A 25,001-nucleotide genomic window follows, 5' to 3' on the forward strand; every position below is an offset into this window, starting at 1 on the left:
ACTGATTTTAAAAAAAGAACAAAACTCCTTGGTATCTTGGCATATTTAACATTCTGTGAAAATTAGGCTGTTTCTCATCAACTGGTACACCCTTCTCTAGTAATGGAAAAAAAGAGAACTGAGATGGAACAAAAACTGTCCGCCAAAAAGCATACACAACAGTCCCTTGGGCACTTGTGGGCAGAAGGGCACCTCTCTGGGTTGCTCTATTCTGCCCTGTCACTGGGTTGAGGTCAGTGCTGGATGGGCAGGATTTTGGTCAGGTTGACAGAAAGGGGCTCTGCTGAGGCCTCCCTCTGGTGGCAGAGGCCTCCCAGGGAAGGAGGCTCATGGTCTGGAAGAGGGGATGCTAGTCTGAGAAGCTTCCTTGCAGAGCATAGGACTGGTAAGACTGGTCATTCCATGTTTACCTATTAGTGGAGTGAAGAGGGCTAGAGGGGCCCTTCTCTGGGTACTGAGGACTTGGTAGTTGAATCCCAAACTGAAAAGGACGCCAACCTGTTTCAGCTGGAAGCAGAACACACTTCAGAAGTAACTGCCACCTGCCCTAAACATGTGGTCAGCTTGCTTTAAACTAACGGCACATGTTGCCCAAACATCTAGCTAAATATGGAAGTGCAGTCCTAACTTACAGGTATTGATGGTAAAGGTGGAAGTCTAAACAGCTTAAAGTTTGAGTAACAATATCTAGAAGTAGACTCAACTAAGAACGAAAGACACTTAGTTTGAAGTAATTTTTGATATCATCCAAGGCTTGGGATGCAAAATGCCGAGTCATCACCTGAAACCTGTCAGAAACACTCTCATGTCCTCCCAGAACTTCTGAATCAGAATATGCGATTTTTTTCTTAAAATCCCCAGATGACACTTCCGCAAACAAGTTTGGGAAACACTGATAGAGCACACTAGGCTCAACTAAAGACTGGCATCAGGAATAGTCCGGGGAAGAGAGGAACGTCTTGCTCACTTCCAGCTACACCCACTAGCTGCAGGACGACGGTAGTTCCAAGGCATGTCTACCAGTCCTTCACTGCCATTAAGTCGTGTTGTGCACAGGAATAGCATGCAGGCCGAGGAAAAAGGTTACACTGTGCACCTGGGGTCTAAGAATTAGTCGAAGTTTCAGAGTATCAAATGATTTAATTAAAAAACTTAAGCCACTTATTAATTATTCACCTTCTAAAAAACACAAACATGAGAATAAAATAAACACACCCAAGACTCACTAGCCCATGCAGGATAGGAAGAAGCCCTGGACAGAGAGCCTGCAAATGTTTTTCCTTATACCTAAGTCTACATTTCCTCATGCATTCTAGGGTCCCATGTTTTGACACCTCTTACAGGGGAAAGGAAACGGAAGCTAAAGCGTCATGGACAAGAGCGTCACAACAACCTTAAAGCTATTTGATGCTAATGGCTTGTACACTCTTATTTGAAACTCTGAGAAACAGTATCAAATAAGCATTGTCAAATACCTACTCCTGGCGAACCTTTACTGTCATTCTTTGAAATTGCATCTTTGGGACTGGTTATGTTCCTTCATTGTAGCTGTTGCTTATCCCCAAGCACAAACCCTAAAATTCATACACAGTCTCTAAGTTCAAGTACAAAGGTTTGTTTCAGGACAACCCCAAGTTGATGTAGTGTTTCTTAATGTATCTGTAGTGTCTACTGGGTTGTCACCCCTTGGACAGGCTGGCCAGACGGCAGCACGACGTGGGGCCCACATGGTCAACTCTCCTACTGGCCCACTTGCTCCCTACTTTATCTGGACACCGCCCCACAGTCAACGTTGAATTGTGAAGTCAGTGATGACCTTGGCCCGTCTTCACTCTGAAATTGTACTCTTATGTAACTGAATCCAGTTCTTCACCATTAATTCAATGGAGCTTCCAAAACGTGTCAGGCATATTCTAAAAAGAAAAGATAATCATATCAAAATGTTAGTTTGGTGTTATGTTTAATTTTATGTCCCCAAAGGAATTCAACTAGAAAGAAAGACTTGAAATGAATGTTTTACACTCCATAATGGAATTGAGGTCTTCTCCTAATATAGATAGGTACAAAGGGACAATTTCTCTCGAGTGCCCCATGAGCCTGATGTTCTCACTTTGTTCACTCACTGATGCTTATTTTATTTATCAAAAGTAGCAGACATCTTAAAGAATCTTACAAAGAGAACACCGAAGTAGAATGAGGGGATGAGGCACACCCTGATGGTTACCAACAATGGCTGAGTTAAGAGTCTGCCACTGCTTACTTGGTGATTGCTGCTTATGTTTACTAATGTCTCCCAAGCTCTGCAAAAAGCATTATTTTGTGCATCTAGAGCTGATTTTTAAAATTCAATTTCAAATGTAAAAAAAAAAAAAAAGGAGTGCTCATAACAGAAGAATCCCACGGTAACTGACAGTGGTGAATTGAAATCCTTACTAAATACAAGGAAATCCAGCAGGGCTTAAAGCAGACTCTGAGCCCCATTTAGGATGCCACTTTAGAATGCACTGCTTGATTTTACATAAAAACTGTAAACCCAAGTTAACTCATGTCCAGGGGAGAGACTCATTTAAACAATTTCAGAACAACAAGACTTTCATCTGAATTTGCCTTGTGCACACCAATCATCCCAGGTGGTTTCTAATGAAACATCTATTCACAGCTTAAACGTTTAGCTCTGCTGGCACAGAAAACCATACTTACGGACACAGGAAAACATTACTAATTAGTTCTCAGTAAAAAATGACTCATAACAAAATGAAGTCCATTTGCAGTAAATACTTTTCTGAATAGACAAGAAACATGACCCTCAATAATGGCTTACCCCTTTTCTATATCTATAAGCCAGAGGTGAATGTTCCTGGAACAAAGACGCGATACTGGACCTTAGGAAGCATCCTGGGACGGAGCTGGAGGGTCCTGGCTTTCAGGCTCTGGAGGGGGTGCTGGCACAGCTTCTTTTTTCTGGGCCGCCAGGAACTCGTGAATTGCTCGTTCTATCTGTGGCCTGAAGATGTGGTTTAGTTTGGGATCCACCACCTGGGAAATAATTCTGTCCACTCCAGCTTCCAACATCCCTGACCTTGAGGAGACAAATAGATCATTCCATTTTTTAGCCTCCAGGTGTCATGGGAGAGCCCAATAAATGTCCATCTGGTCCAAAGCACAGCCCCTTGAGGGAGTTCTTTCACAGGGCGGTCCACTTACCACATAGGTTTCAAGCCATGATATCTTTAGAGGGCAATTCACGACCAGCAGCTATCATTATTCCTAATTCACAATCTCATCCACTCCCACCCCAACCTTGTACAAAAAAACCAAACAAATCCGTCCCAAAGACAAAGAGCAAGTAACAATACGGTAGGAAAAAACCGACGGCACGGGGAGAGTTGAAAACCTCAATCTGTCAAAGCCAGTAAGCCTCCCGCTTGATTCCATTTCCTTCAATATCTATCCTCTCACAAGTCAAAGCAGGAGAAGCAGCCTCCAGCAGCAACCTGGCTAGTAAGCCCTAAATCTTATATAACACAAATCAGTCAAGGCTGAGAATGTTTACAGCATCACCAGCAATTCAACAAAGCCTTCGGCTGTGGTTGTTACCTATGACACATACTAGGTAACTTGGAAGCAAACAAGTCAACAGACAAGAAACAGACTGGTTCTCAGTTCCTAAGGGGCTAAAATACATCCCCAATCCTTTCTGAAATAGAGCAAAAATTAGTCAAGATGTCTATATTCAAACACCAGGGGTGGGTAGTGAGGAAGATTATGGTCATAGGAAACACATCTCATTTGAAGAGTTTGGAAAATAGTCCATGCAGGGTCAAACTGAATTGTTCTCCTCAAAGGATAAAAACAGTCAAATACCATCACAAGCATGGTGGACATGTTTTACTTACTTTCCTTTAGACTTGAGTTCTTAGGCCATTCAAGCTTTTGCTTGGGTAAAAATAGGTCCTGCAGTAATGGGGCAAATGGTGTGTCAGGGTACAGCCAAGGAGACAACTGGGTGAACACACACAGTGATAAGTGAGATGAGAAACAGGCCTTGAACTGGTTAGGCTGAGTAGTGAATAAAGTGCTTCCTAGATCCGGTGGGAACTGACAGCTTATCGACAGAAAGCCTAGATATAAACAGACCACCATTAGAGTACAGGGGCACTTTTGGGCAGACCCCAATACACAATGTGTGCCCTTAGAGATGAGCACCGTGGAACACAGAGAGGTCAGCAGCAGGCCATGGGTCAGTGGGGAAGCAATGCCACCTCTCCTTAGGCACAAGCCAACGGCTGTCCACCTACACCACCCCACTTCCCAGGTCAGATTCACAGGGGTCTTTACTGGAGGTGAAAGCCTGACCAAGGAAAACAAAGTACCAAGAGTGTAGCTCCCTTTCTTGGAGATTTTAAAAGTGTTTGGAGAAAACAGGATCTTGTCAGGAGCCTAAAACAGAAGATGAAATGAACAAATATGCAGTTAAAAGACTTATCAGTCATAATTAGGTTCAACAGTAGAGCCTGATTTCCTGTTAAGCCCTCCATGCTGCAGAACTGGAATACAGCTTCTGGGCCTGAACAGCCAGGCCAGCCAGCCAATGCTGAGGGCTGCAGTGTTTCATCTATAGGGTTAAGTAGCAAATCTTCACTTTAAAACTTCATTAGAATTTGCCTCAAATTCAAAATGTTAGCAAGAATCACATAGAAATGTCTCAGTATTACATCCAAATTCATGTTTTCAGGTTAAATATATTCTAGATCAAATCAAAAAGGAGGAAATATTTACATAGGTGGTAAAACTATGAAAAAAAAAGCAAGGAAAGAATGACCATCCAACTCAGAAGTATGGTAACCTTCTGAGAGGAGGAAGGTATATCAAGAAAGGAGGGAAGCAGGGCCGGGGTGTTTTGGAGGGTGCTGGTAAGTTCTATTTCTCAACCTGGGTGGTGACTACAGGGATGTTCTAATTACTTGTTATACTGCATCTCTGTTCTAAGCACCTTTCTGTGTAACGTTTCATATTAAAGGTATATAAAGAGAAGCGCCACATGCATACCTCAAGAATGACATCATTATGTATTAGAAATTAACAGTAATGTTGACAGTTTTCATACCATTAATGGCACCCTTTCAAATATTTGGTGTTTTGATTTAGTTTCTTAATATGCTTGCCAATCTTTTAGAAGGTAGGGTTAAAAAAAAAAAGTTTCATCTGATTTGTTACTGCAGCTGTCAAATAGGTTTTTTGTAAGGATTAGCAATAACACATATAGGGACCAGTGCCAGACATGAAATAGTTGCTCAGTAAGTGGAAGCTATCATCCCCTTCTCGCTGAAGGATCCCTGTGCCACAGTCTGCTCCCTAGAGAAACAGAAAGGCAATGGGTGACAAATCCAGAATGACAAGGCACTGGGCATCTTTTGGTATCATGCTTCTTCCCTAACTCTGAGACCTTTTATAAATTTTAGTTTCGTTTAAAAAGATTCAGATTTCATCTGAATGATGAAAGCCATACAGCCATACTGAAAATGCCAGCTTGTTAATAAACATCCTTTTCTATTTTACAAAACTTCTTATTTTGAAATTATATATCCATAGAAAGTTGCAAAGAATTACATAGGGAGGTCCATGCACTCCTTTACCCAGCCACCCCGAATGCCTGTACTGTGCACAACTGCAGTACAATATCAAAGCCAGGAACACAGGAAAAAGGAAAAATTCTGTAACTATATGTGGTGATGGATGTTAACTAGACTTACTGTGGTGATCATTTCAAAATATATACAAATATTGAATCTTTATGTTTGAAACTAATTATACCTGAAACCAATATGCTGTATGTCATTTATACCTCAAAAAAAAAAGGGGGTGGGGGCAAAAACCCAGAAAACCAGCACGGGTACTCTCCTGACCTCGTTTACATCTCAGTTACAGCTGCACTCATGTGTGTCTGCGTGGGTAGCTCTGCACAACTTTATCATGAGGAGCTTCATGTAATCACCACCACAATTAAGATACTCACCTGTACCCCACCCCCTTCATGCTACTCCTTTTTAGTCACACTCACCACCCCCGACCCTAAGCCCTAGCAGTCACTAATCTATTCTCCATCCCTATAATTATATGTGAGTTCAGGAATGTTACAGAAATGGAATTGTGCACCACTATCTTTTTGATACTGGGTTTTTTTTTCACTCAGCACAATTCCCTGATATTTCTGTTTTTAAAGAGGAAGGCTTCACAAGCTTTTAGATATTCCAGGAGAGATAGTGGATCAGGAAAACCTGAACATAAGCGCTGGTATTAAGAGCAAAAAAAGGATTCTGAATGGATTAGAAAAAGCTTATCTTAGGACACTGGATTTCATGAGCCACCACCACTTCTGTGCCAGTGACACTGAGAAGTCACTTGGATGAGAAATCAGTAGCACCTCATTAACTAAGGTTCAGTTTGCTTCTGTGAAGAATATACTTTAATAAGACTCCAAGTCTTCCTGAAAGCTGCCATTACACGTCACAGGGGCGTGTGTGTAACCCACACCGACTTGTGAGAGGATCCAGCTGCTCTTGCCCAAGACCAAAACATTGACATACAGGTATGAGCTCCAGCGAATGTTCACATTACACTGAAAACTTCAGAGTATGAAATATGTCTTACAATTTGGAATATCTTTCCTGGTAGAGGTGTGCACGGGAGGCCTATGTGGGTAGCAAGAATTTCAATTGAGTTCTTTCCTTATTTGAACCTTAATTTTAATAGGGGCGGGGTCTGCTGTAACTTGTATGTCATATTTGCTGGAAAGTACCATGCACCTTGACCAAACAGTGCCTCGCATTGGCCTTCTCGCGAGTCACGCTTGTGATTACTGCCTTTTCACTCTCAATTCTGCTTACTTACTGAACCACACTCTGCCTCAGACCATTTCGCAATTGGTTTTTGTTCATCGTAGGATTCCACTCCTGCTTGTCCAGATGTGTTGACACAAAATTATCCACTTTCTGCCTCAGGTTTTGGTAAGCTGGCTAAAATATTAAAAAGAAGGGGCAAGGTCAGAAGTTACATGCACCAAAGTTTTGGAAATTAGTCATTCAGAACACTGCTTTTCATAGAAACGCAGAATATCAGGTCCTTAAATACACTCCCATCGTGTCCATGAAGATCACCACGCAGCATGGCAGGGCATGGATTAATGACCAACATGTGTGCCTGCTTTATGGTGGGTAGGTACAATGCCAGATGCTTTATTACCTCACTTACTTTGCAAATAACTCTACAAGGGAGGTCCTAATGGCTCTCTCCTGCTCTCATGTTAGAAGATACAGGCTTAGAAAAAGTAAACAACTTGCTTACAAGGCTAAAATGTGGCAAAGCCAAGGTTAGACCCAGGCCGTTTCCAAATCAAAGGAAATGGGTTCTAGTCCAGCTCCATTGCTTACTAGCTCTCTGACTTTCAACAGGTCAGCCAACCTGTCTCAGTTATTTCCGTCTGTAAAACAAATATTACTGCCCTGCTTACCTCACAGGGTCTTCTTGGCAACAAGCAAGGCCTCAGGAAAGTTCTCCGCATAAAATGAAGGGCCACCCAACCCTCAGCATGACTCATGAATGCAGACTGAAGTCAAAGCCTATGGAACACTGGGAAAGGCTGAAGGGAAGCAAAACTTAAGTCCCAAAAGGAGCCTGAGAGCACTTATTGGTCTCAAATGTTCTAGACCCAACTAGGATCAGAACAAAATCAGAAAGGAACTTGATGAACACAAGGAATCCATGTGAACATAAGGAATGCATGTTCTAAGCCTCCAAGACCTTCTGGCACCATTAGCTGTTCTTCTCCAAACCAGGTGTAGCAGCGTGCACTGCTGTTCACACTTCATTCCTCTCTCCTCCCACTGTGGGCAGAGAATACTTCCCTACCCCAGTGACACTGCGTTTAGCAGTGTGATTTGCTCTGGCCAACAGAGTGTTAGTGACAAGAGGTCCTAAATGTGGCTGTGCCACCTGGCTTGGTTCTTGTACTCTGGTGACCTTTGATGAGGGTATATCCTTTGCAGCCCCTGTCCATTTGGCCTGGGACCTAGGATGAGCACATGTGCAGCAGACCTACCCCAACCCACAGCTTGGACCCAAGCCCAGGCCACCTACAGCTGAGCACCAAGCCTATCTAGATGAGAGGAACTTTAGCTGACTTGTAGCCCCATCAGCATGAGAACAAATGCTTGTTATAAGCCACTGAGATTTGGTTGATTATGTAGTGTTACTGTGACAAAAGTTTGCTAACAGTCAGGTAAATGAAACTGACAAAGGAATCAATAGGCCTCAACTCCATGAATGGGCTCTTCCCAAAGGCCATGACTCACAGACATAAAGACTCTCCACCAAACCTGGAGAGAGTAAGGCAGGGAGACGGGTGAGGACTAAAATTCACAGATACCCATGTACTGTCTGCCTAGCAACTCCTTTTTCCTGGTAACCATCTTCCCCTCTTCATTACCTATTACTGTGGGTTAGGGCAGTGGGTGCCATGTTCTCCTGGCTACAGGGGTGGGTGCCTACCCTTGTTGAGACAATGCAGACACTTCCTGGGAATTTTTGAACTGGAGCTGTTTCTAGAGGAAGAAGCTGTAAGATGTAACCAATAGATACTAGTAACCAAACGGACGACTCTGCTCTGCAGTGACAGTTAAGAGAGTTATGAAGAATAGGCATGAAAGACAGCCGTAGTGGAGCATCCTTGGTTCCAAATGCATCCCTACCCTCTGGCAGTTTGTTCATTCTATCTTTTCTTAGATCCCATGAGCCAACAGATTCTCCCCTTTGCTTACAGGAGTTAGAATTAGATTTGTAGCTTGTAACCATTAATCCTGATACTATACCTTCTACGATTCAAAATAACTCACCCAGTTTTAGATAGAAACGGTTCACAGGGAAAAGGACAAAGGACAGCTAATGTCACCACCAAACCTTAATAGATCCTGACAATACAGAATAATCCCTTCAGTTCGTGAAGTGAAAGGACCTAATGTGCCTGCCACTAACATTTTATTATACTTACTATCACTATCTCCGTCTCTTCTTCACCTATCAGTTTGTTCTGTTTGTTTATATTTTGGATGCACTGCAAAGTAAATTACAAGCACCATCAGTACACTTTTTATGTTTGCAGTCTGGGGTGCAGCCTAACAACATGCAAATCTGACAAGTTGTCAGGTGATGCTGATGATCCAGGGGCCACACTTTGAGAACCATGGGACTAAAGCAACAAAGGATGTGCCTAAAACACACTATCTTCAAGAATTAAGACAACCAGGTGACTACCAGAAAGAACATCTAAGGAGGTGTTAAGCGGTGAAGGCTCCAATTCCCTCTCCCCCAACAGATTCTCAATACCGATTTAAAGAAATGTTTACTACATTGATTAAGCCACACAAAACACAGTGAGACAAATGAAACATGAGTGGAGAACTTGCAATGGGAAGTTGAGAACACCCAGTACTAGAAAAGGTGAAAGCTCTGTCAGTATGTACCTGGGAACCTTAAATAAGGAAAATTAAATACCCCATTTCAAGGATAGCACTTCTCCTTGAGTTTTTAATCTTGGAGAATAACAGCATACACCACTTACTATTTATACTATCTGGTCTATGTTTCGGTTTTCTACCCTAGAATACAATCTTTGAGGACTGAGTAGTGACTTGCTCGTTCCTGTATCCACAAACCCCATCAATAAATGTTTAATGGGTACATGGACAAGGTCTTTCCCTATTTTTAAGGTCTAGTTTTAAGCTCACAATCTTGCTGTGAGGTATGCAAAAGATTTCCATGATAGGCTCAGAGAGGAGAAATCACTTCCCTCTAGCAGCCCATTCAGCAACAGAGCCTCCCAAGTCTACAACCACAGTCTTGTTGGAGAAGCTTCTGAAAAGGGAGTAAACGAATATTCCAGCAACTGCTGTTGGTCTGACACTTAACACACGTTACTTCACTGAATACAAATGAACCCTGGCAAGTAGGTAAAGTGAAACAGCATTGTACTACCTGTTGACTTGGTTGTCTTATGGCATTAGGATCTAAAATAGGCACCAAGTCCCTTTCAATCAATGATGGAGAACAAAACAGGGTGCTGGTTCTACAACAATGTACCTTAATTAACTGTGAATGCAAGTCTGCAAATCACTAAGCTAGAGAAAAGGAACAAATAGTTATTATAGGCTGATGATTGTGCATTCAAACCATTCACGCTTACCTACCTGGTTTTCTCCACTGTTTCTAACATACTGAGATTTGTTACTGAAGGCCTTAAAGGAGTCCCATCTTGGGAAAGACAGGAGATAGGCTGTGAAACCGGTATTGGATCCCCAAGTTGAGAGATGCGACTGGGCTAAGTCGCACAGAATAGTGATGGGGCTGGGAGCCGAACCCACGTGGGCACCCCTCAGAAAGCTTCCTATACTGCCCTAAGCGGTCTCCTCGCTGCTGAGATTTTTAAGGTGTCTTTTGTTTTCCTCTCTCCTTTGGAAATGCGAAATGCAACCCTGGCAGCCTCATGCCCAGCCCGGCCCGCCTGAGCCCAGACGGCCTAATCTACCTTGGTGTCCACGTCGGCCAGGCAGTCCCGGCGGAAGCTGTCAAACAGCCCCCGGCTCTTGAGCTGCTCCACGATGAGCGCGATGAGCTGCGGGTCCCCGGGAGGCAGTGAGGCCGGGTTGATGGGGCCGCCGCTCCCACCGGCCCCCGTCGCGCCTGTCGTCGCCCCCGCCGAGGCCTGGCCGCCGCCGCCGCCGCCGCCCACCGCGCCGGTGCCCCCTCCGCCCCCGCCGTCCGCCATGGCTGCGCCCCGGGCCCGCGAAGGAGACTGAATACGGATTCCTCTCAAGGACAGAGGGCCTGGGCCGTGTACAGGTGGCCGAGGGGCCGGAGAAGGAGGAAGCGGCGGCGGGGGAGGAGGAAGGGGTGGCGGCTCGAACGGTAGCGGCGGCGGCGACAGCGGCGACGGCAGGTTCTGAGGCAGCAGAGGTGGTGGTAGAGGCGACAGAAACCGCCCACCCCATCCAGGGCGCTCTCCGGGTGACGACACCGCCGACCTCTGCATTGTGGGGCAGGAGGTTTTCCGGCAGTCATCTCCGGCTTTCTTATAGGCAGAGGTCTGGCCGACAGAAACTACATCTCCCGGCAGGCTCCGGACTCTCGTCTCCAGTTTGCGGGGTAGTATGGGACTTGTAGGCTTAGGCCCTCGTGATTGCTGCAGCCTGGGCTGGCCTTCCTCGCTCCGTTACTGCCCTCTCTCTTTAAATCAGCGCGTCCCCAAAGTGCCTGATTATAAGAATCGTCTGCTAGGCTGACTGAAAGTATAGATTCACAGGTTTGTCCCTTAGAGATTCTGATTCAATATTTCTGGGTCGGGGCCTAGGAATCTGTGCTTTTAACATGCATTCCCGCGCCTTTCTTGAACAATACGATCCAGGAAATGTGGGAAGCAGTGGACTAGTCAAATTTCTTTTATTCAGAAATTGTGGGTTTATTTCCCCTTCTGATTTTAATAGAAATGCATACTTATTTTAGAAAATTCAAAAATAATGGAAAATTGCTGTAAAAAAAGTTTCCCTGATTCTCTATTTTATGTATTTCCTTCCAGATATTAAATATTGTCTATAATAATAATAATAAACGAATATTGAGTAATTGGAATATTACAGGCATGATGCTAAGTACTTCACATACACTACTTCACAATCTAAAAAGCAGATCTTGTCATTGCTATTTTACAGAGGCAGAAATGGAGGCACAGAAAGTTTGTTACCCTGATCACGTAGCTAGAGGTGGAAGAGGAGGGTTTGAACAAAGGTTTCCTGAATCCAAATCTTGGCAATGTTTAACCTAAGGTGTTCTACATTCTGAGAGCTAGCTGGCATCAAAGGTAAGGCTTTTTTCTTGATTTTTTTTGTAGCCCCAGTTTACCGTTGAAACCCGTTGAAACTGCCACCACTGTCCTCTCTTCCATTCAGCCTTTTGTCCATTATTGACTGAACTCCTGCCCACAACCCCTGGCAATTCTGCCTGCTATTGTTATTTCCTCATCTTCCATAAGCCATGGAGGGGTTGTAAATAATAAATTCTTCAATATCCTTGCCTTCTGGGAAGAGGCATAATAGACAGAGATCTGGGATGCTCTCCACTCCACCATTTCCTATTTAACAGAGTTTAACCCTTAAAATGAAAATCGGGATGTTAGTTTATACTCATCGTTTAACTCAAGCTAAATCTTCCTCAAAGGTTAAGTTAATGACCAACATTCTCTCTTAATAGTTCAGCATCCTGGAGATTTTACCTAATGACTATTCCTCCTAGTTGTTCCACACTCATCACCCACCTTTAGCCCCAGGAGAGGCCCCATTCAGACCGCCTGGGCCTCATGTCCATTCTCCTCTAAGCTCCCTGACTTTGACCAGCCTCTTCTCCATTTTGGCACAGCACACCTTACTCTCTTTCTCCAGGGTAACTTTTCTGACCCTCTGACCTAATCTGGTCTTGTCTCACTGGTATAGACTCTCAGAACCTCTTTCTTGTAGCAATTATTGTAATCAAAAGTGAATAATTTTTAGGCTAATTGGCCACCTGTTTCCCCTGCTACAGGGTAAGCTTTAGAGCCGGGACCACAGCTTGCTCTTCATCACTTGTTCCCAGCCCGTAGCTCAATGCCTAGCTCAAAGTAGATGTGTAAATTTTTGTCTATTTCCTATAATCATGGGATAGAGTCAGAGAGAGAGAGAGAGAGAGAGAGAGAGAGAAGCTCTAGATGAGCTCATTTGGTATCAGAGCCCAGATATATTTCTAGGTGAAACAAGCAAGGCATAGACAGAATATATGGTATATTCCTATTTATGTTTAAAGAGGTGTGTGTGTGTGTGTGTGTGTGTGTGTGTGTGTGTGTGTGGAGGGGGGGAGGTGGGTGGAGGAGGGTGTCATTTGTAGCCACTACTTTCAGAAAAGAAAGTAGGAGATGATGGATTAATCCATCATGACCAAATGGGTAAGTGATCCTGGAGATTGGCAGCAAATGGTTTAACCCTTTGTCAGTCTCACGGGGACCTTGTGTCCTAGTTGCTAGAACTCTCAACTGTGAAAAGAGGCTGCACCCTATACCTGTGACCTTGCCTCTGGAATTGATATAAATTGGGTGTGGTGGGGTTGGGGGAACGAGGAGTGAAGGAAATCAAGACTAGGGGAGGCTTATTGTTCGTCCAAATTTGCAGTAGGAAGCTTCCACTACATCCAAAATGCATTCCTCCCCTAAGTCAAGGAGCATGTAATACACAATAATTGTCACCAGGGTGCGCCATTGCTGTATTAATAATCCAGGACCTTTAGAAATTTCTATGCAGAATACTGTTTTAATTTTGGTCCAGGTGGTGATCTCATTTTCAGATATCCTTTAGGAAAAAATAATTGCTGCCTCTCATTGTTAAAATTTGTCTGTAACAAGTTTCCTGAGCCCAGTGAATTGTACATATTAGGTGTTGGAATATTTTATGTCAAAGACTGCAGGCCAAACCCAGATCTCAAAGTAGAAAGGGCAGAAACTAGAAATGAGATACACAGTTTGCCAAGGGAGATGTGAAAAAGCAGCCAAGTGCGTGGGCTTTTTGCATCAGGTGGCACTGGATTGGAAGCCCAGCTCCAACACCTTGAGGTGGTGTGACTTTGGGAAAGTTGCATCACCTCTCCGAGCCTCAGTTCCATTTTAGCAATCCATTTAGCATAATTCCTGGTCCTCAGCAAATGTTGATAACATATTACAGTCACAAATTCACATTTGGGTTGGGAAGTTATTTGATTAACCACTGTCTCCTCTGCTAACTTCTAAATTCCATGAAGGAATGGATTGTCTGTTTCATTTATCATTGTGTCCCCAGCACCTAGAACAGTGTCTGGTACATACAGGCTCTCTGTAAATATATGATAGATGAATGGATGAAAAAAGTAATGAATGAGTAAATGGGAAATTTGCTCTTCTAAGTATAGGGTCAGGCCATTCAAGATTTTTGATACCTCCCTCCACCAAATGGCAGAATATACTCAATATATTGACTATGTATACAGAGAGGTCAGGTGTTCTAGTGGGCTTTCCATATGTGTGACTGAACTGGACTAGGAGCCTGGGGCTGGGAGCAGGCCCCAAGGTTAGAAGTCAGTCTATGTGTTGCCTTGGTAACCTTCCAACCTTCTAATCCAAGATCCGGTTATTTAAGCAAGAGCATTCCAGAGCCCAGGGCTGCATTTAGACACCACATCCACTTGGGGTAGACAGGTTGTTGGTCCTTATTCATCATGTTCATGGTGTGGCCCTTTTTCTCCTTGCTTCCTTGTTTTCATCCAAAGAGCCTTACTAATTCTTAGGCTGGACAGGTATTCATTTCTTAATTGACAGCATCCAGCGTTTCTCGAGATTGCCTGTCTGTAGTGTATTGGCTACATCTGCATCAAAGGATCTTGGCTGCTTTTTGTTTGTTTCTTTGCAATGTTTTCCAGCATGTCTAATGACAGATTGGATCCAAATACACACTCAGAAAACAGGGCTTTGATAAACAGGTGTCCTCAGCACCAATCAATACTACCACTGCCTCTCCCACCTAACATGCATCTTAGATAACATTTCAGGCTGCAGTGTTTTTAACACGTTGTCATTTTGAATTATTATTACTAAAGAATGCTGAGTGGAAGAGGCAACCTGATATAATGTATGAATGGGATATAATGAAAAGAATGATATAATGAAAAGAATGGGAAGTTTGGAATCTGGGTTGGGTTTGGATCCAGCACCTCTGCTATCGTCTATGTGACCTAGGACAATCTTCTGAGCCTCAGTTTGTCGTGAAATGTAGAGATAATATATATGCAGAAGGTGGCACATGGTAGGCACTAATAGCTAATAATATGGTCTTGAAGCAGCATCGTAATGTACTCATTTGTAGTCTGTTGTGGGCAGAAATCTTGAATAATATATATTCAGAATTAATAGATATTTAATTACTTTGCTAGTTTTAATCTTGTGATGACATAGAGAACCACTCAGCCAGTCCCTAAATTGTTGGGCTCAGTGAAGCCAAGTTCACAGTCGAGCCCTCCATGCTATTGCTGCTGTGGTCTGGATCCGTCCTCTGCCTTTGTCTTCACACCTACAATGCCGTCTCTCATTCTCCAGTGACACACATATCGAATCATTTACTTCTAGTTGCCTATCCAGTATCCATTCCCCTTCTTTATCAACAGAACCCAATTTTGTCTGGGGCTTTGGTGTGCCCTGTTGACGTGTGTACTTCCCTAGATTCCTTTGTTGCTAGGAGTGACCATAGGTGCCATTTCTGGCCAAGGAGATAGAAGCTGAGGGTATCTGGGAAAGCTTTGCCTTGCTGATAGAATCACTGCCTCTTCCTGCTGTGACGTCGAGGTGCAGCAGTCCTAAACCAACACCCTAAGGGTTAGTTAGGGGCCAGTTACAAACTGGTTCTGGCCAGTGAGTTGTGAACAGAAGTGAGAGTTGTGTCACTTCTGGGCCAGGACATTTAAGTACCAGCATGAAGCTGATTCACTTTGCTGTACAGCAGAAACTAACACAACATTGTAAAGCAATGATACTCCAATAAAAAATTTTTAAAAACATAACAACATGAGACCCTCCAAGAATTCTCCTTTCATCTGCCATGATAACCAGCACAATTTGAGATAGTGGCTGATCTATCATCCTGAGCTCCAAAGTGAGGGGACATGGAGTAGGGGCCCTGGTTGGCCCCTAATGAACCAGCAGGAGTGAGAAATAAACCTTGGTTGTTTTACGCCACTGAGGGTGTGGAGTTGTTTGTTACTGCAGCATAATCTAGCCATCCTGACTGATATAATCCTGACCCCATTCCTCCACTAAACCCATCACTTGCGGAATGACTGAATGTAAAAACTAACTAACAAATGATTAACTAAAAGCATGAATGAATTAGCTTCCTTCTCCTGTGCCCCATCCCTTCAGATCATGTCTAGGAATGACTATAAATCCACCTAGTTTACTCTGTGTACCTTTGTAGACAGCTTAGGTCAGTCTTTCTTCAACTTTGGTGTTCATCAGAATTCTCTGAGGACCTCATAAAAAATACAGATGCCCCGCCATCCCCTCAGACCTGCAGAATCAATCCTTAGAGGTGGGTCTTGGCCATCTGCATTTATAATAAGTTTCCTAGGAGGTTCTGACAATGGGCCAAAGTTAGGAACGGTTGCCTCTTTGGGTAGAAAATTCAGACCCCCATCAACAGGTCTGAAAGGGTGGTTGTTTTTGGCATGTGGGTCTTTCAACGGCTCTCAGTCATCCCTGCCTGAGCTCCTACTCCCAGCCCTCACCCTTGTTCCCAGGTGGCTACTTCTACCTAAATGATTACCTTTGATTAAAGGTTCCCTTGAAAATATCAGTGACATCTCCCCTCTGGCCCTTGCATCTCTTGTCTGTAAAAAGAAGGGAGTTTATACCTAGAGGGAGGCCATCAGTAGTGGTGCCTGAGAATGGAGGCAGGTACGAAGGGTGCAGAGGGGTGCCGGTAACTGATCGAGGCAGCTCTGGGACCATCCCACAGAAGGTGGCATTCAGACAGGGTCCTAATGAGTGTTGTGGGCATTGCCCTTCTTTGTAGAAGTGCCTTTGAACATGTTCCTGCATTTGGGCCCTCCCCACCTTATGAGTCTTGGCAGGATGGGGAGACCCCCTTCTACCTGGGAGCCCAGAGACTTGCTTTCCTGGCTTCCCAAACATGTGGTCTTGACTTCAGCCATCAGAGGCCAATCTGGCACTTGACACGGCAGGTAGCATGTGAAGAAGCAAGCTCCATAATTGGGGGAGGTGGTGTCTGCCTCCAGAAGGGCCATGGTGGGGTCCCACAGGGTGTCCAGTACCTGTACAGGCAACATCAGAGGCACCTGATGCTGTTCTGTGCCAGCATTGGGACAGTGGCATCTCCATGGTGTGATTTGTCGGTGGTTCCTGTCCATGTTGTCTCCAAGCCTGGATCTCTGGCCCTCCCAGGGATTCTGGAAGCCACCCCATATTCTTTACTGCATACCTTTACTGATTAAACCAGCCAGAATTCATTTCTGCTGCGACTAAAGGACCTTTCCTGGATAAGTAGGCAGAGAGGAGAGAGGTTCAGGGTCCCAGGCAGAGGGTACAGCTTGCGGTACACGGGCCTTTCACTGCTGTGGCCTCTCCCGTTGCGGAGCACAGGCTCCAGACGCGCAGGCTCAGCAGCCATGGCTCACAGGCCCAGCCGCTCTGCGGCATGTGGGATCTTCCCGGATTGGGGCATGAACCCGTGTCCCCTGCATCGGCAGGCGGACTCTCAACCACTGCGCCACCAGGGAAGCCAAGGCCCAGAGTCTTGAAGAGCGTGGATATATTCTGAAAAGGGTTGCCAGTCCCATGGGTTGCAGAGCATGTATTTGGGGTGGAGTGGGGACCAGAAAGAGATGAGGTTGATGAAATAAGCTGGGACCTCAAATGCTACCATTTCAGAGGTTGAATGTGACCTTGGAGTGGAGACAGTGGGTTTTAAATAGGGCAGGAGCAGTATCAGATGCAAAACTGACAAAGATTTCTCTGGGACAGCACAGAGTGTGACTGGACCCGGTGAAGCTGGGGGCAGGGAGATGGATGAGGAAGCTAGAAGAGACATCTCATGTGGTAGGTGTTGGCTAGGGCGTCCCTGCCCCTTGAGATCTGGCTAAGACTGCTCACTCCTTCCTCATCACCTCCCCCACCCCGCCCCATTGCCTTCCTAGGCCCTGCAGAAGGCCAAGCGGGACCCCTTCCCCAATTTCTGCAACTTCTCCATGGTCATCTCTACTTCGGAGCTCCGGCCTCTGCTGTATTCATTTTAGTTTATGGATTTTCATGTGAAACTCAGCACCTTGATTCTTTGGCACAGATTGAAGTTCTGAGAGTATCAGAGGAGAGACTGACATTTCAGCAACATTAAAAACAAACAAACTGCAAATTGTACTTTCAACCGTCTTGTTCTTAGAGGACTCTACATGTCCCGAGGGATTCATGGTCAGCTATTTCTCCTCATGGGTGCACCAGCCTCAGTGCAACTCATTACCTCCTCTCTCCCCTCCCCGGCTCCGCCTCCCTCTTCACTCCCACCCTCATGGTTTGCCTGTGAAATGCCAGATACTCCTGATGGGATGCACCACAAGTCAGCCCTCTCACGCCCTCTCTTCCAAACTCAGCTCCAGGCCCACTTTTGCACCTCCAGGCCCATGGAAGAGGCCATCCAAACATGAGGTTATCCTCTTAAAAAGCTCCACACCCCTTTGAAGACAGGAGTGTTAACAATTATTTTTCTGCCTCTATGATAGCTTTTCACAGTTGAATTTTGCTGTTAGTAATTGTTTTATTTATTTATTTATTTACTTTATTTTTTGGTCTGTGCCGTGTGGCTTGCGGGATCTTAATTCCCTGACCAGGGATTGAACTTGCACCCTCGGCAGTGAAAGCGCAAAGCCCTAACCGTTGGACTGCCAGGGAATTCTGAGCTGCTCGTAATTATAAACCACAAAATAGAAGAATTTTGTCTATCTCATGTAAAAGTCTGGAGGAAGGCTGACAGAGCAGCTCCATGACCGTCAGGTTCCCAGGCTCCTCCGCCATCTTGAGAGCTCTGATCAAAGGTGGCTGCCCAAGTCTCCAGGCCTGAGGGAGCTGCGGGCAGGCTGGGAAGTGCTGCTGGACCTTTTTGGTACAACCTCTGGTTGAAATTTGGTGTTCAGGTTATTAAGGAAGAAGTGGCAAATGCACATCGGGAGGAAACTAGTGGTCTGTGCTGTATCTATGAAGACCACTTATCTCAGAAGTTAACCTGAACTTTTCCCTGGACTGGGTATTGAAGGAAGCTTAAATGTTTAGTCTGTTGGTCATGGTGTACAATGGTACCAATAGTTGTTCTCACTCCTTTAGAAGTGTCAACATTACAACTTCAGCAAGGGCTGGGGGCCAGTCAGACCCGGGGTGTTTGAGGCCCCTCATAGGTACAGGCAGACCCTCACTCATAGTGCTTCGCTTCCCTGTGTTTTCTTGGGACTCAGTCTGGCCAGTCACCTCTCTGTAGCTGAAATAGAGTATGGGCCCAAGAGGCCTGTGGATACACCAAATATCTCAGTTCCTGCTGCCCATGGAGACTTTATTTCCAGAGGGATACTAGGGCTACTGAGAAGTGCCTGTCTTTCTGGGGAGACAGTGCAATGGCTAAGGAGCCTATGAGTGAGGACGAGGCTGCCTGCCTGCCTGAGCTCCAGGAGGCTGGCTTGGCTTCTGGCTCTGGTTACTCCTGGCCCCTCCAGTGCTTCATTGGTGGGCTGTGCTCTGAGCATTTGCTGCTGCCATGTGCAATTTGAGTGGACCACTTCCGTGATCACACTCCAAAGTTAGGGTTTCCCCTGTCCCTTAGGGGTGCTAGAGGAATGTACGGGTCCCAGTGGCTCAACCTGGAATGAAACTCAGGTCTCCTGACTCCATTTCAGTGCCTTTTTCTTCTCCTCCCTCCCTAGGAAGGCTCTGGTTGGCAGGCTCCATGTAGTAGACTGTGGACATCAGTAATGCTATTCACTGGATAGTCCCAACTCTCTGCTTTCTAGACCCAAGGCAGGACCCTGTGACTAGTTCCAACCAATGAGCCATGAGTAGAAGTGATGTCACTTCTGGACTAGAGCCTTCAATGGCTGCTCCAGATCTCTCTTTCCATCTGCTGAGGTGACAGTGGGCAGTGATGGTGGGTGCTCCATCGGCCTGTGACTGGGAGCAGAGCCCCCAGCTGACCCCTGATGGATCTGTAGAGTGAACAAGAAATAAATCTTTGGTGTTTTAAAAATTCAGGATTTTTTTTTGTTATCACAGCATTACCCATCCTAACCTAACAGTGCACACCTACCATCTATTTGGTTGCCTGGCATCTCAGTGCCCTTCCTGTTTTGGGGGTAACCTCTACCCTCTTGAGACTTGTTGGGAGGCAGAGCCTTCCTATAGATGAAAATGCCAGGTACCACTTTCCCAGCTCGCCTTGCAGCTCAGATGCAGGCACGTGGCCAAGGCCAGAGAAGACAGTGTTACAGCAGCAGTACCATGGGCTCAGCATTTGTAGCAGCTGCAGTGGTGACATTGTTGGGCTGGTTCCATTGCAAGAGTTTGGGCTGTGATTCTGGCTGTGTGACCTCCCTTTTCTCTTGCCTACTCTCTAAGCCTAGTTCTCCAGTCTTCCTGTCTCATCTGTGAGCTGCTCAGTATCCTTTCGATAAATTCGCGTTCAATTTAAATCACCGAGTTCATTTATGTTGCTTCCCCGACTAAGAGACTTGGATGGATACAACCAATTTAGAGGGCAGTGTGGGGCGGCACGGGAGCCAGGAGCTGGAAGGATCTGGCGAGATGCACCTGACTCTCTCCTCTGCACGAGCTGCTTCTCCGGGAGCAACCTTTGTCTGTCTTAAGCCAGAGCAAGCCGAAGGGTGCTGGGCAGGGGCTCTGGTCAGACTTGGTCAGCCTTTGGGCATGTGAACCTCACTTTTCTTATCTGTAAAATGGGGCCAATTATAGGACCTCACTTATAGAGTGGTTGTAAGGAATGTATTTGAAAGAGAATGTATTTGAGAGAGTTCTGGGAACCGTAAAACAAAACCCCAGTGCAAGTTCACCACATTATTCTATGTTAGCTTGCCCGAATATATCCAGCTGGGGAATCTTGGTTGGCGTGACAGGGTTAAATGAAAACTGTTCTTCCTGATGCCACCGTTCTATCACTTACCTCTTGGGAGGTCACAGGCCAGTGCTTACAATTCAGATCCATCTGAGAGTCTACTCAAGAGACCAGAGACCTCAGACTGGAGGTAATGAAAAGATTCCTGATGGGCTTGGTAAAGGCAGAGAAGCACAGAGATGGGAAAGGATATTAGGAGTTGTTTTATTCAATCCCCTCCATTTTCAGAGTTCAGAGAGGGAGAGCCACCAACCCACAGCCACACAGCAACTCTGTGGCTGAGCTTGGGGTTGGGATGCAGATCTTTTCACTCTGACAGTGTGCCTTAATCTGGAGATATGTTTGTGCTGTAATCCAAGGATGCAAAGTGAATTTGGGGAATATGACAACTCTCCCTCAAATTAATAACCGCCATTTCCGAGCAACCTATGATCAACTGATCCTTATCCCCCGCTACAGAAGGATCCCTGGAGTACCCCTTCTCTTTTTTCTTTCTCAGCCCTCTAAAACACTTTATTGAGGAAGGGTGAAAAATTGCTGAATCGATCTTTTTCCATTAGCACGGGATCTGAATCAAAGAAATTTGGAAGAAGAGAACTTTCTCATCCGAGTGGCTGCCAACACCCCCGCCCCAGCTGAAGTGCTCCCTTGTTCTCGCCTGCTCTGCCCCAGATTCGTGGGCCACTCTCCGAATCGTTGGCAATTTTCTCTGCACTGTCCTGACAACCTCCGCCATGAAAATTAAAAAACTAGTTACCGAATCTCGTTCCTAATGGCTTTGTCCTTGTCAGCGATTCGACAGAGAAATCTGGAAGAGGGGGCCTCCTTATGCCTGCAGTGGGCTGAAATGCCACCAGAATGACAATGGGCTTTGCCGTGGGAGGAGGGGAGAATGTGCAGTGTGCCAGGAGTGAATGAATGAATGAAAGGGGGAGAGAGAGAGAGAGAGAGAGAGAGAGAGAGAGAGAGAGAGAGAGTGAGAGTGCGAGCGCACAAACTTTGGGCTTCAAATTAAAAAGTTCCAGTGTCTCAGCAGAGGTCCTGGTGTCTGTACTCCAAGACCTTCTGCCAAATGCTGAGCAGGCGCTTTTCCCCACGCCATTGCCCTCTGGTCCTCCGCCAGGGTACAGAGCTCTGGGCTGGAGAGGGGGGCAGTCAGAATTTGGTGAGGAAACGGCTCCAAAGTGGGGAAAGCCCTGGGAGGCCGGCCCACCTAGTCAGCTTGCTATCTGGCCAAGCTTCCCCCACCACCTCAAGGGTCTCCCCTGATTTCAGACATTAGTACTCACTCCACATACCATCACCGCCCCCCTCACCACCCCGCTAAAGGAATTTTAAGAAATCCTCAAAAACTGGAGGAATTTTAATTACCCTTAATTAAGAAAACACTTTCTAGAAGACCACTGTGATGGGTGGCTCCCTGCGACATGGGTGTCCCTGAGCTGTAGGAGGGTGGGGCTCAGCCTCGTGGCTCTGTGTCCCCAGCCCTTGGCTTTGGGACCCACACAGAGCAAAGGCCTGGCAGGTGCTTGTTGGGTGCAGGAATAGGAACGGCTTCATTCAGAGAGTTCTTGTTCCTGCCTCATCCCCCCCGGGGCGTGGACTTGCAGACTGACATGGGGATTTGCAGGGAAGCAGGAGAGAGAGGTATCTAAGCACTGGGTCCTCAGGGCCAGGCCGAGCGAGGTCTGCGACTTCATAGCCAAGAGACCTTGAACAAGTTGCTTAACATCCTCAAGTGTGTCTCCTTATCTCTGACATGGGAATCACCGTGGTGACCACGCAGAGGGAAGCTGTGAATTAAACAAAGGCCTGCATGTCTGCTTGCTGTATAGTCAGTGCTCAATAAAAAAAACTTAACCAGGCCTAGACCCAGAGCCCATCCCGAGATAGGGAGACTCTTCTTAAGAGCTTCTGCCTCATCATCCACGGATCTTGGGATTAGTCTCATTACTGGACAGGCCTGGCATCGAAGGGACCCCGGGAAGCTGGGCTGGTCCTTGCTATTTAACTGAGGACGTTCATTCACTCAGTCAGTCTCTCATTCGTTCATACAAATATCAGTATTTATTGAGTGCCTTCTACATGCTGCCTTGTGCTGGCGTTTGGGCTAAAGAGTAAGTGAAAGGTGGCCTGATCTCAGTTCTTGAAGCTCATAAGGCAGCAAGAAACAAACAAGCAAAGTCAAGATCAAAATCATTTGGGGTCCAGATCAGTAGGTGGTCAGGGAAAGCTTCTCTTGCGGGCAGTACTTGAACGGAGATCTAAATAACAAGGAGCGGCCACGCTCGGGCTGGAGGGAAGAGTGACCTGGGAAGGAAGCAATAGTTCAAAGGCGTGGAGGTGGGGACAGGACTGGTTAGCGGGCAAGTGTGGCCAGGGTTGATGGAGCAGCAGGACGGGGGTAGCAGATGGTTTCTGGGAAGCCCCGGGAGAGCTCATTTCATAGGAAGGCTGCCCGGAGAACTGGGGCTGGGCCCAGAGTCCAGAACATGTACTGAGGGTGGAGTGCTTTCACCAATGGCTCCCTGGAGGCCTGCTCTGGCCCCCTCTTTGCCCTACACCTGCTGTGACTCTGCATTAAAGGACAGATCATTCAGAATAGAGGTGTAGCTCCGCCATTATTATGTGTGGCCCACTTTCTCACAGTGCATGTCTCCCTGACCTTGGGGGTCATGCCTGGGTGGAGGGGGTGAATATGCTTTCCTGTCTGCCACCAGGCTCTCCTGCTGCTCTTAGTGTGTGGAGCACACACTGGTGCTGGCTACCAGGGGTGCGGGTAGTCCTGCTGGAATCAGAGATACCCTTCCCCAGCTGGGTCCTGATTGGGGCAGTGGTCAAGTAAGCTCCACGGTGGGCCCATCCTTCAGGCCCCCAACCTGAAATCACTCCCATGACCAAGCCTTCCTTGGTCCCAGCTGTGCAGACAGAGGACCTGCAGCCACCCTGGATGTTGGATCTGGGGTCCCAACACACGTTGGCGTGACCAGCCAGTTCACAAAGGGCTGCCTGCTTGGGGTCAGGCATCAAGGACCCTCTGGTGATATGGAGCCTGAGGCTCTTCCTGTCAAAAGGGGCTAAGAGACATTTAACCCAGCCCCATTCATTCATTCATTCAATAAATGTTTCTTAAGTACCTACCATGTGCCATGCATTATATTAGTGCCATGTTATATACTACACATGGGGACCTATGTGGTGAACAAAATACAAATGATTCTGGTGTTCACAGACATCAGTATTTTTAAGGGGGTGAAGACACACAAAACAAGGAAACCTACAAATACGTAATTCTGAACACAGTAAGTGAGAGAAAACACAAGAGCAAGACATACAGCATATGTTACAGATCCAGTTTGGTCAAAACTGATCTAATGGTCCAGGTATGAAGGCTCAGGTAAGGTGCCAGCCACATACAAACACCCAGAATGCCCGTAACATCTGTGAAGTTCATTACTAATAATACTGCCAAAATGAATAAATATGAAAACCATGTTGTTGAGAAAGTCTGAAATGTGGCCAGTATTGAGATTAGCTGGCGAATCCTGATGTTAATGAAAGTGGTTAAATTAGACAGTTATTGACTGTGTTCGTAAGCTCAGAGATGGGAACAGGTGAGAGGTTTGTGGAGCATCTCCTGTGTCAGGCTCTGTGGGGGGCACTGGGGGTCTCCAGGATGTTAAATGTTAACGAGAAGTAAAGTGCTCCTGCCTGCCCGCCCCTTGGAGCACCTCACAGGGCCTGCCCACGCCATGCCACGTGAGGCATGGCCACGCTGCAAATTCCCGCTTGTCTGTTTTGTTTTGCTTCAAGATTTGACCTTGTTGCCAGATTTCTGTCGAGATTAACCTGACAGAGTTCCGAATGTACTTCATTCTATGGCGGGTTAGGTTTCCACAGTCGATGAAGTCAATTATGCCTACATCTACGTGAAGCAGGCGCAGAAGGGGAGGTTTGTGTGGCAGAAAAATCTCTTTTTAGATTGGGCAGAATAGAATTCATGCTTGAGAAGAGTGCTATTTCTGTCTCTAGTCTCATTTTGTACCCATTTCAGTTTGAAGCTGTGTCCCATTCCAGTGCAAAACCCTCTTCCTCCTCCTCCCCCCATTCATCTCCTCCCCCTCCTCCTCCTCCCCCTCATCTCCTCCCCCTCCTTCCCCTCATCTCCTTCCCCCTCCCCCCTCATCTCCCCCTCCCCTCACTCATCTCCTCCTCCTCCCCCCACTC

At 46.1% G+C, this 25,001-nt stretch overlaps 1 protein-coding gene and 1 long non-coding RNA gene across 11 annotated transcripts; one reads left to right on the forward strand and one right to left on the reverse strand.

The window, feature by feature from the left end:
- Positions 1–1,138: 1,138 nt before the first annotated feature.
- Positions 1,139–11,045, reverse strand: BOD1 (biorientation of chromosomes in cell division 1). 10 transcript variants are annotated; one of them, XM_028497596.2, is made up of 5 exons: positions 10,580–11,045; positions 6,892–7,016; positions 4,374–4,440; positions 3,897–4,002; positions 2,905–3,079 (listed from the first exon to the last, which is right to left on the reverse strand). In XM_028497596.2, exons 1-5 carry the CDS (start codon positions 10,817–10,819, stop codon positions 3,018–3,020), a joined length of 600 nt encoding a protein of 199 aa, XP_028353397.1. In that variant the 5' UTR covers positions 10,820–11,045; the 3' UTR covers positions 2,905–3,017. The 10 variants fall into 10 exon arrangements, 9 of the variants coding, with proteins under 9 accessions (XP_023972083.1, XP_028353418.1, XP_028353397.1 ...); XM_024116315.3 differs by lacking the exons at positions 3,897–4,002; positions 4,374–4,440 and adding an exon at positions 1,139–1,913 and having other exon boundaries at positions 2,883–3,079; positions 10,580–11,033; XR_003682600.2 differs by lacking the exons at positions 3,897–4,002; positions 4,374–4,440 and adding an exon at positions 1,822–1,913 and having other exon boundaries at positions 2,822–3,079; positions 10,580–11,034.
- A 160-nt stretch (positions 11,046–11,205) lies between these two features.
- Positions 11,206–21,528, forward strand: LOC102987580 (uncharacterized). Its single transcript, XR_447832.3, has 3 exons — positions 11,206–11,353; positions 11,760–11,908; positions 21,335–21,528. It is a non-coding gene; the product is annotated as an uncharacterized lncRNA (long non-coding RNA).
- Positions 21,529–25,001: the final 3,473 nt, after the last annotated feature.

Source organism: Physeter macrocephalus, chromosome 2 (assembly GCF_002837175.3).
Source record: "Physeter macrocephalus isolate SW-GA chromosome 2, ASM283717v5, whole genome shotgun sequence".
Taxonomy (NCBI): Eukaryota; Metazoa; Chordata; class Mammalia; order Artiodactyla; family Physeteridae; genus Physeter; species Physeter macrocephalus.

What these genes read in the sequence shown, in the direction of transcription:
- BOD1 (XM_028497596.2), bottom strand. Translation starts at nt 10,819, where the DNA reads ATGGCGGACGGCGGGGGCGGAGGGGGCACCGGCGCGGTGGGCGGCGGC. An exon ending in TGGCCGACGTGGACACCAAG is followed by an intron (nt 7,017 to 10,579) that starts GTAGATTAGGCC and finishes TTAATATTTTAG; the next exon opens with CCAGCTTACCAAAACCTGAG. An exon ending in GAAAGGGAGCTACACTCTTG is followed by an intron (nt 4,003 to 4,373) that starts GTACTTTGTTTT and finishes GTGTTCACCCAG; the next exon opens with TTGTCTCCTTGGCTGTACCC.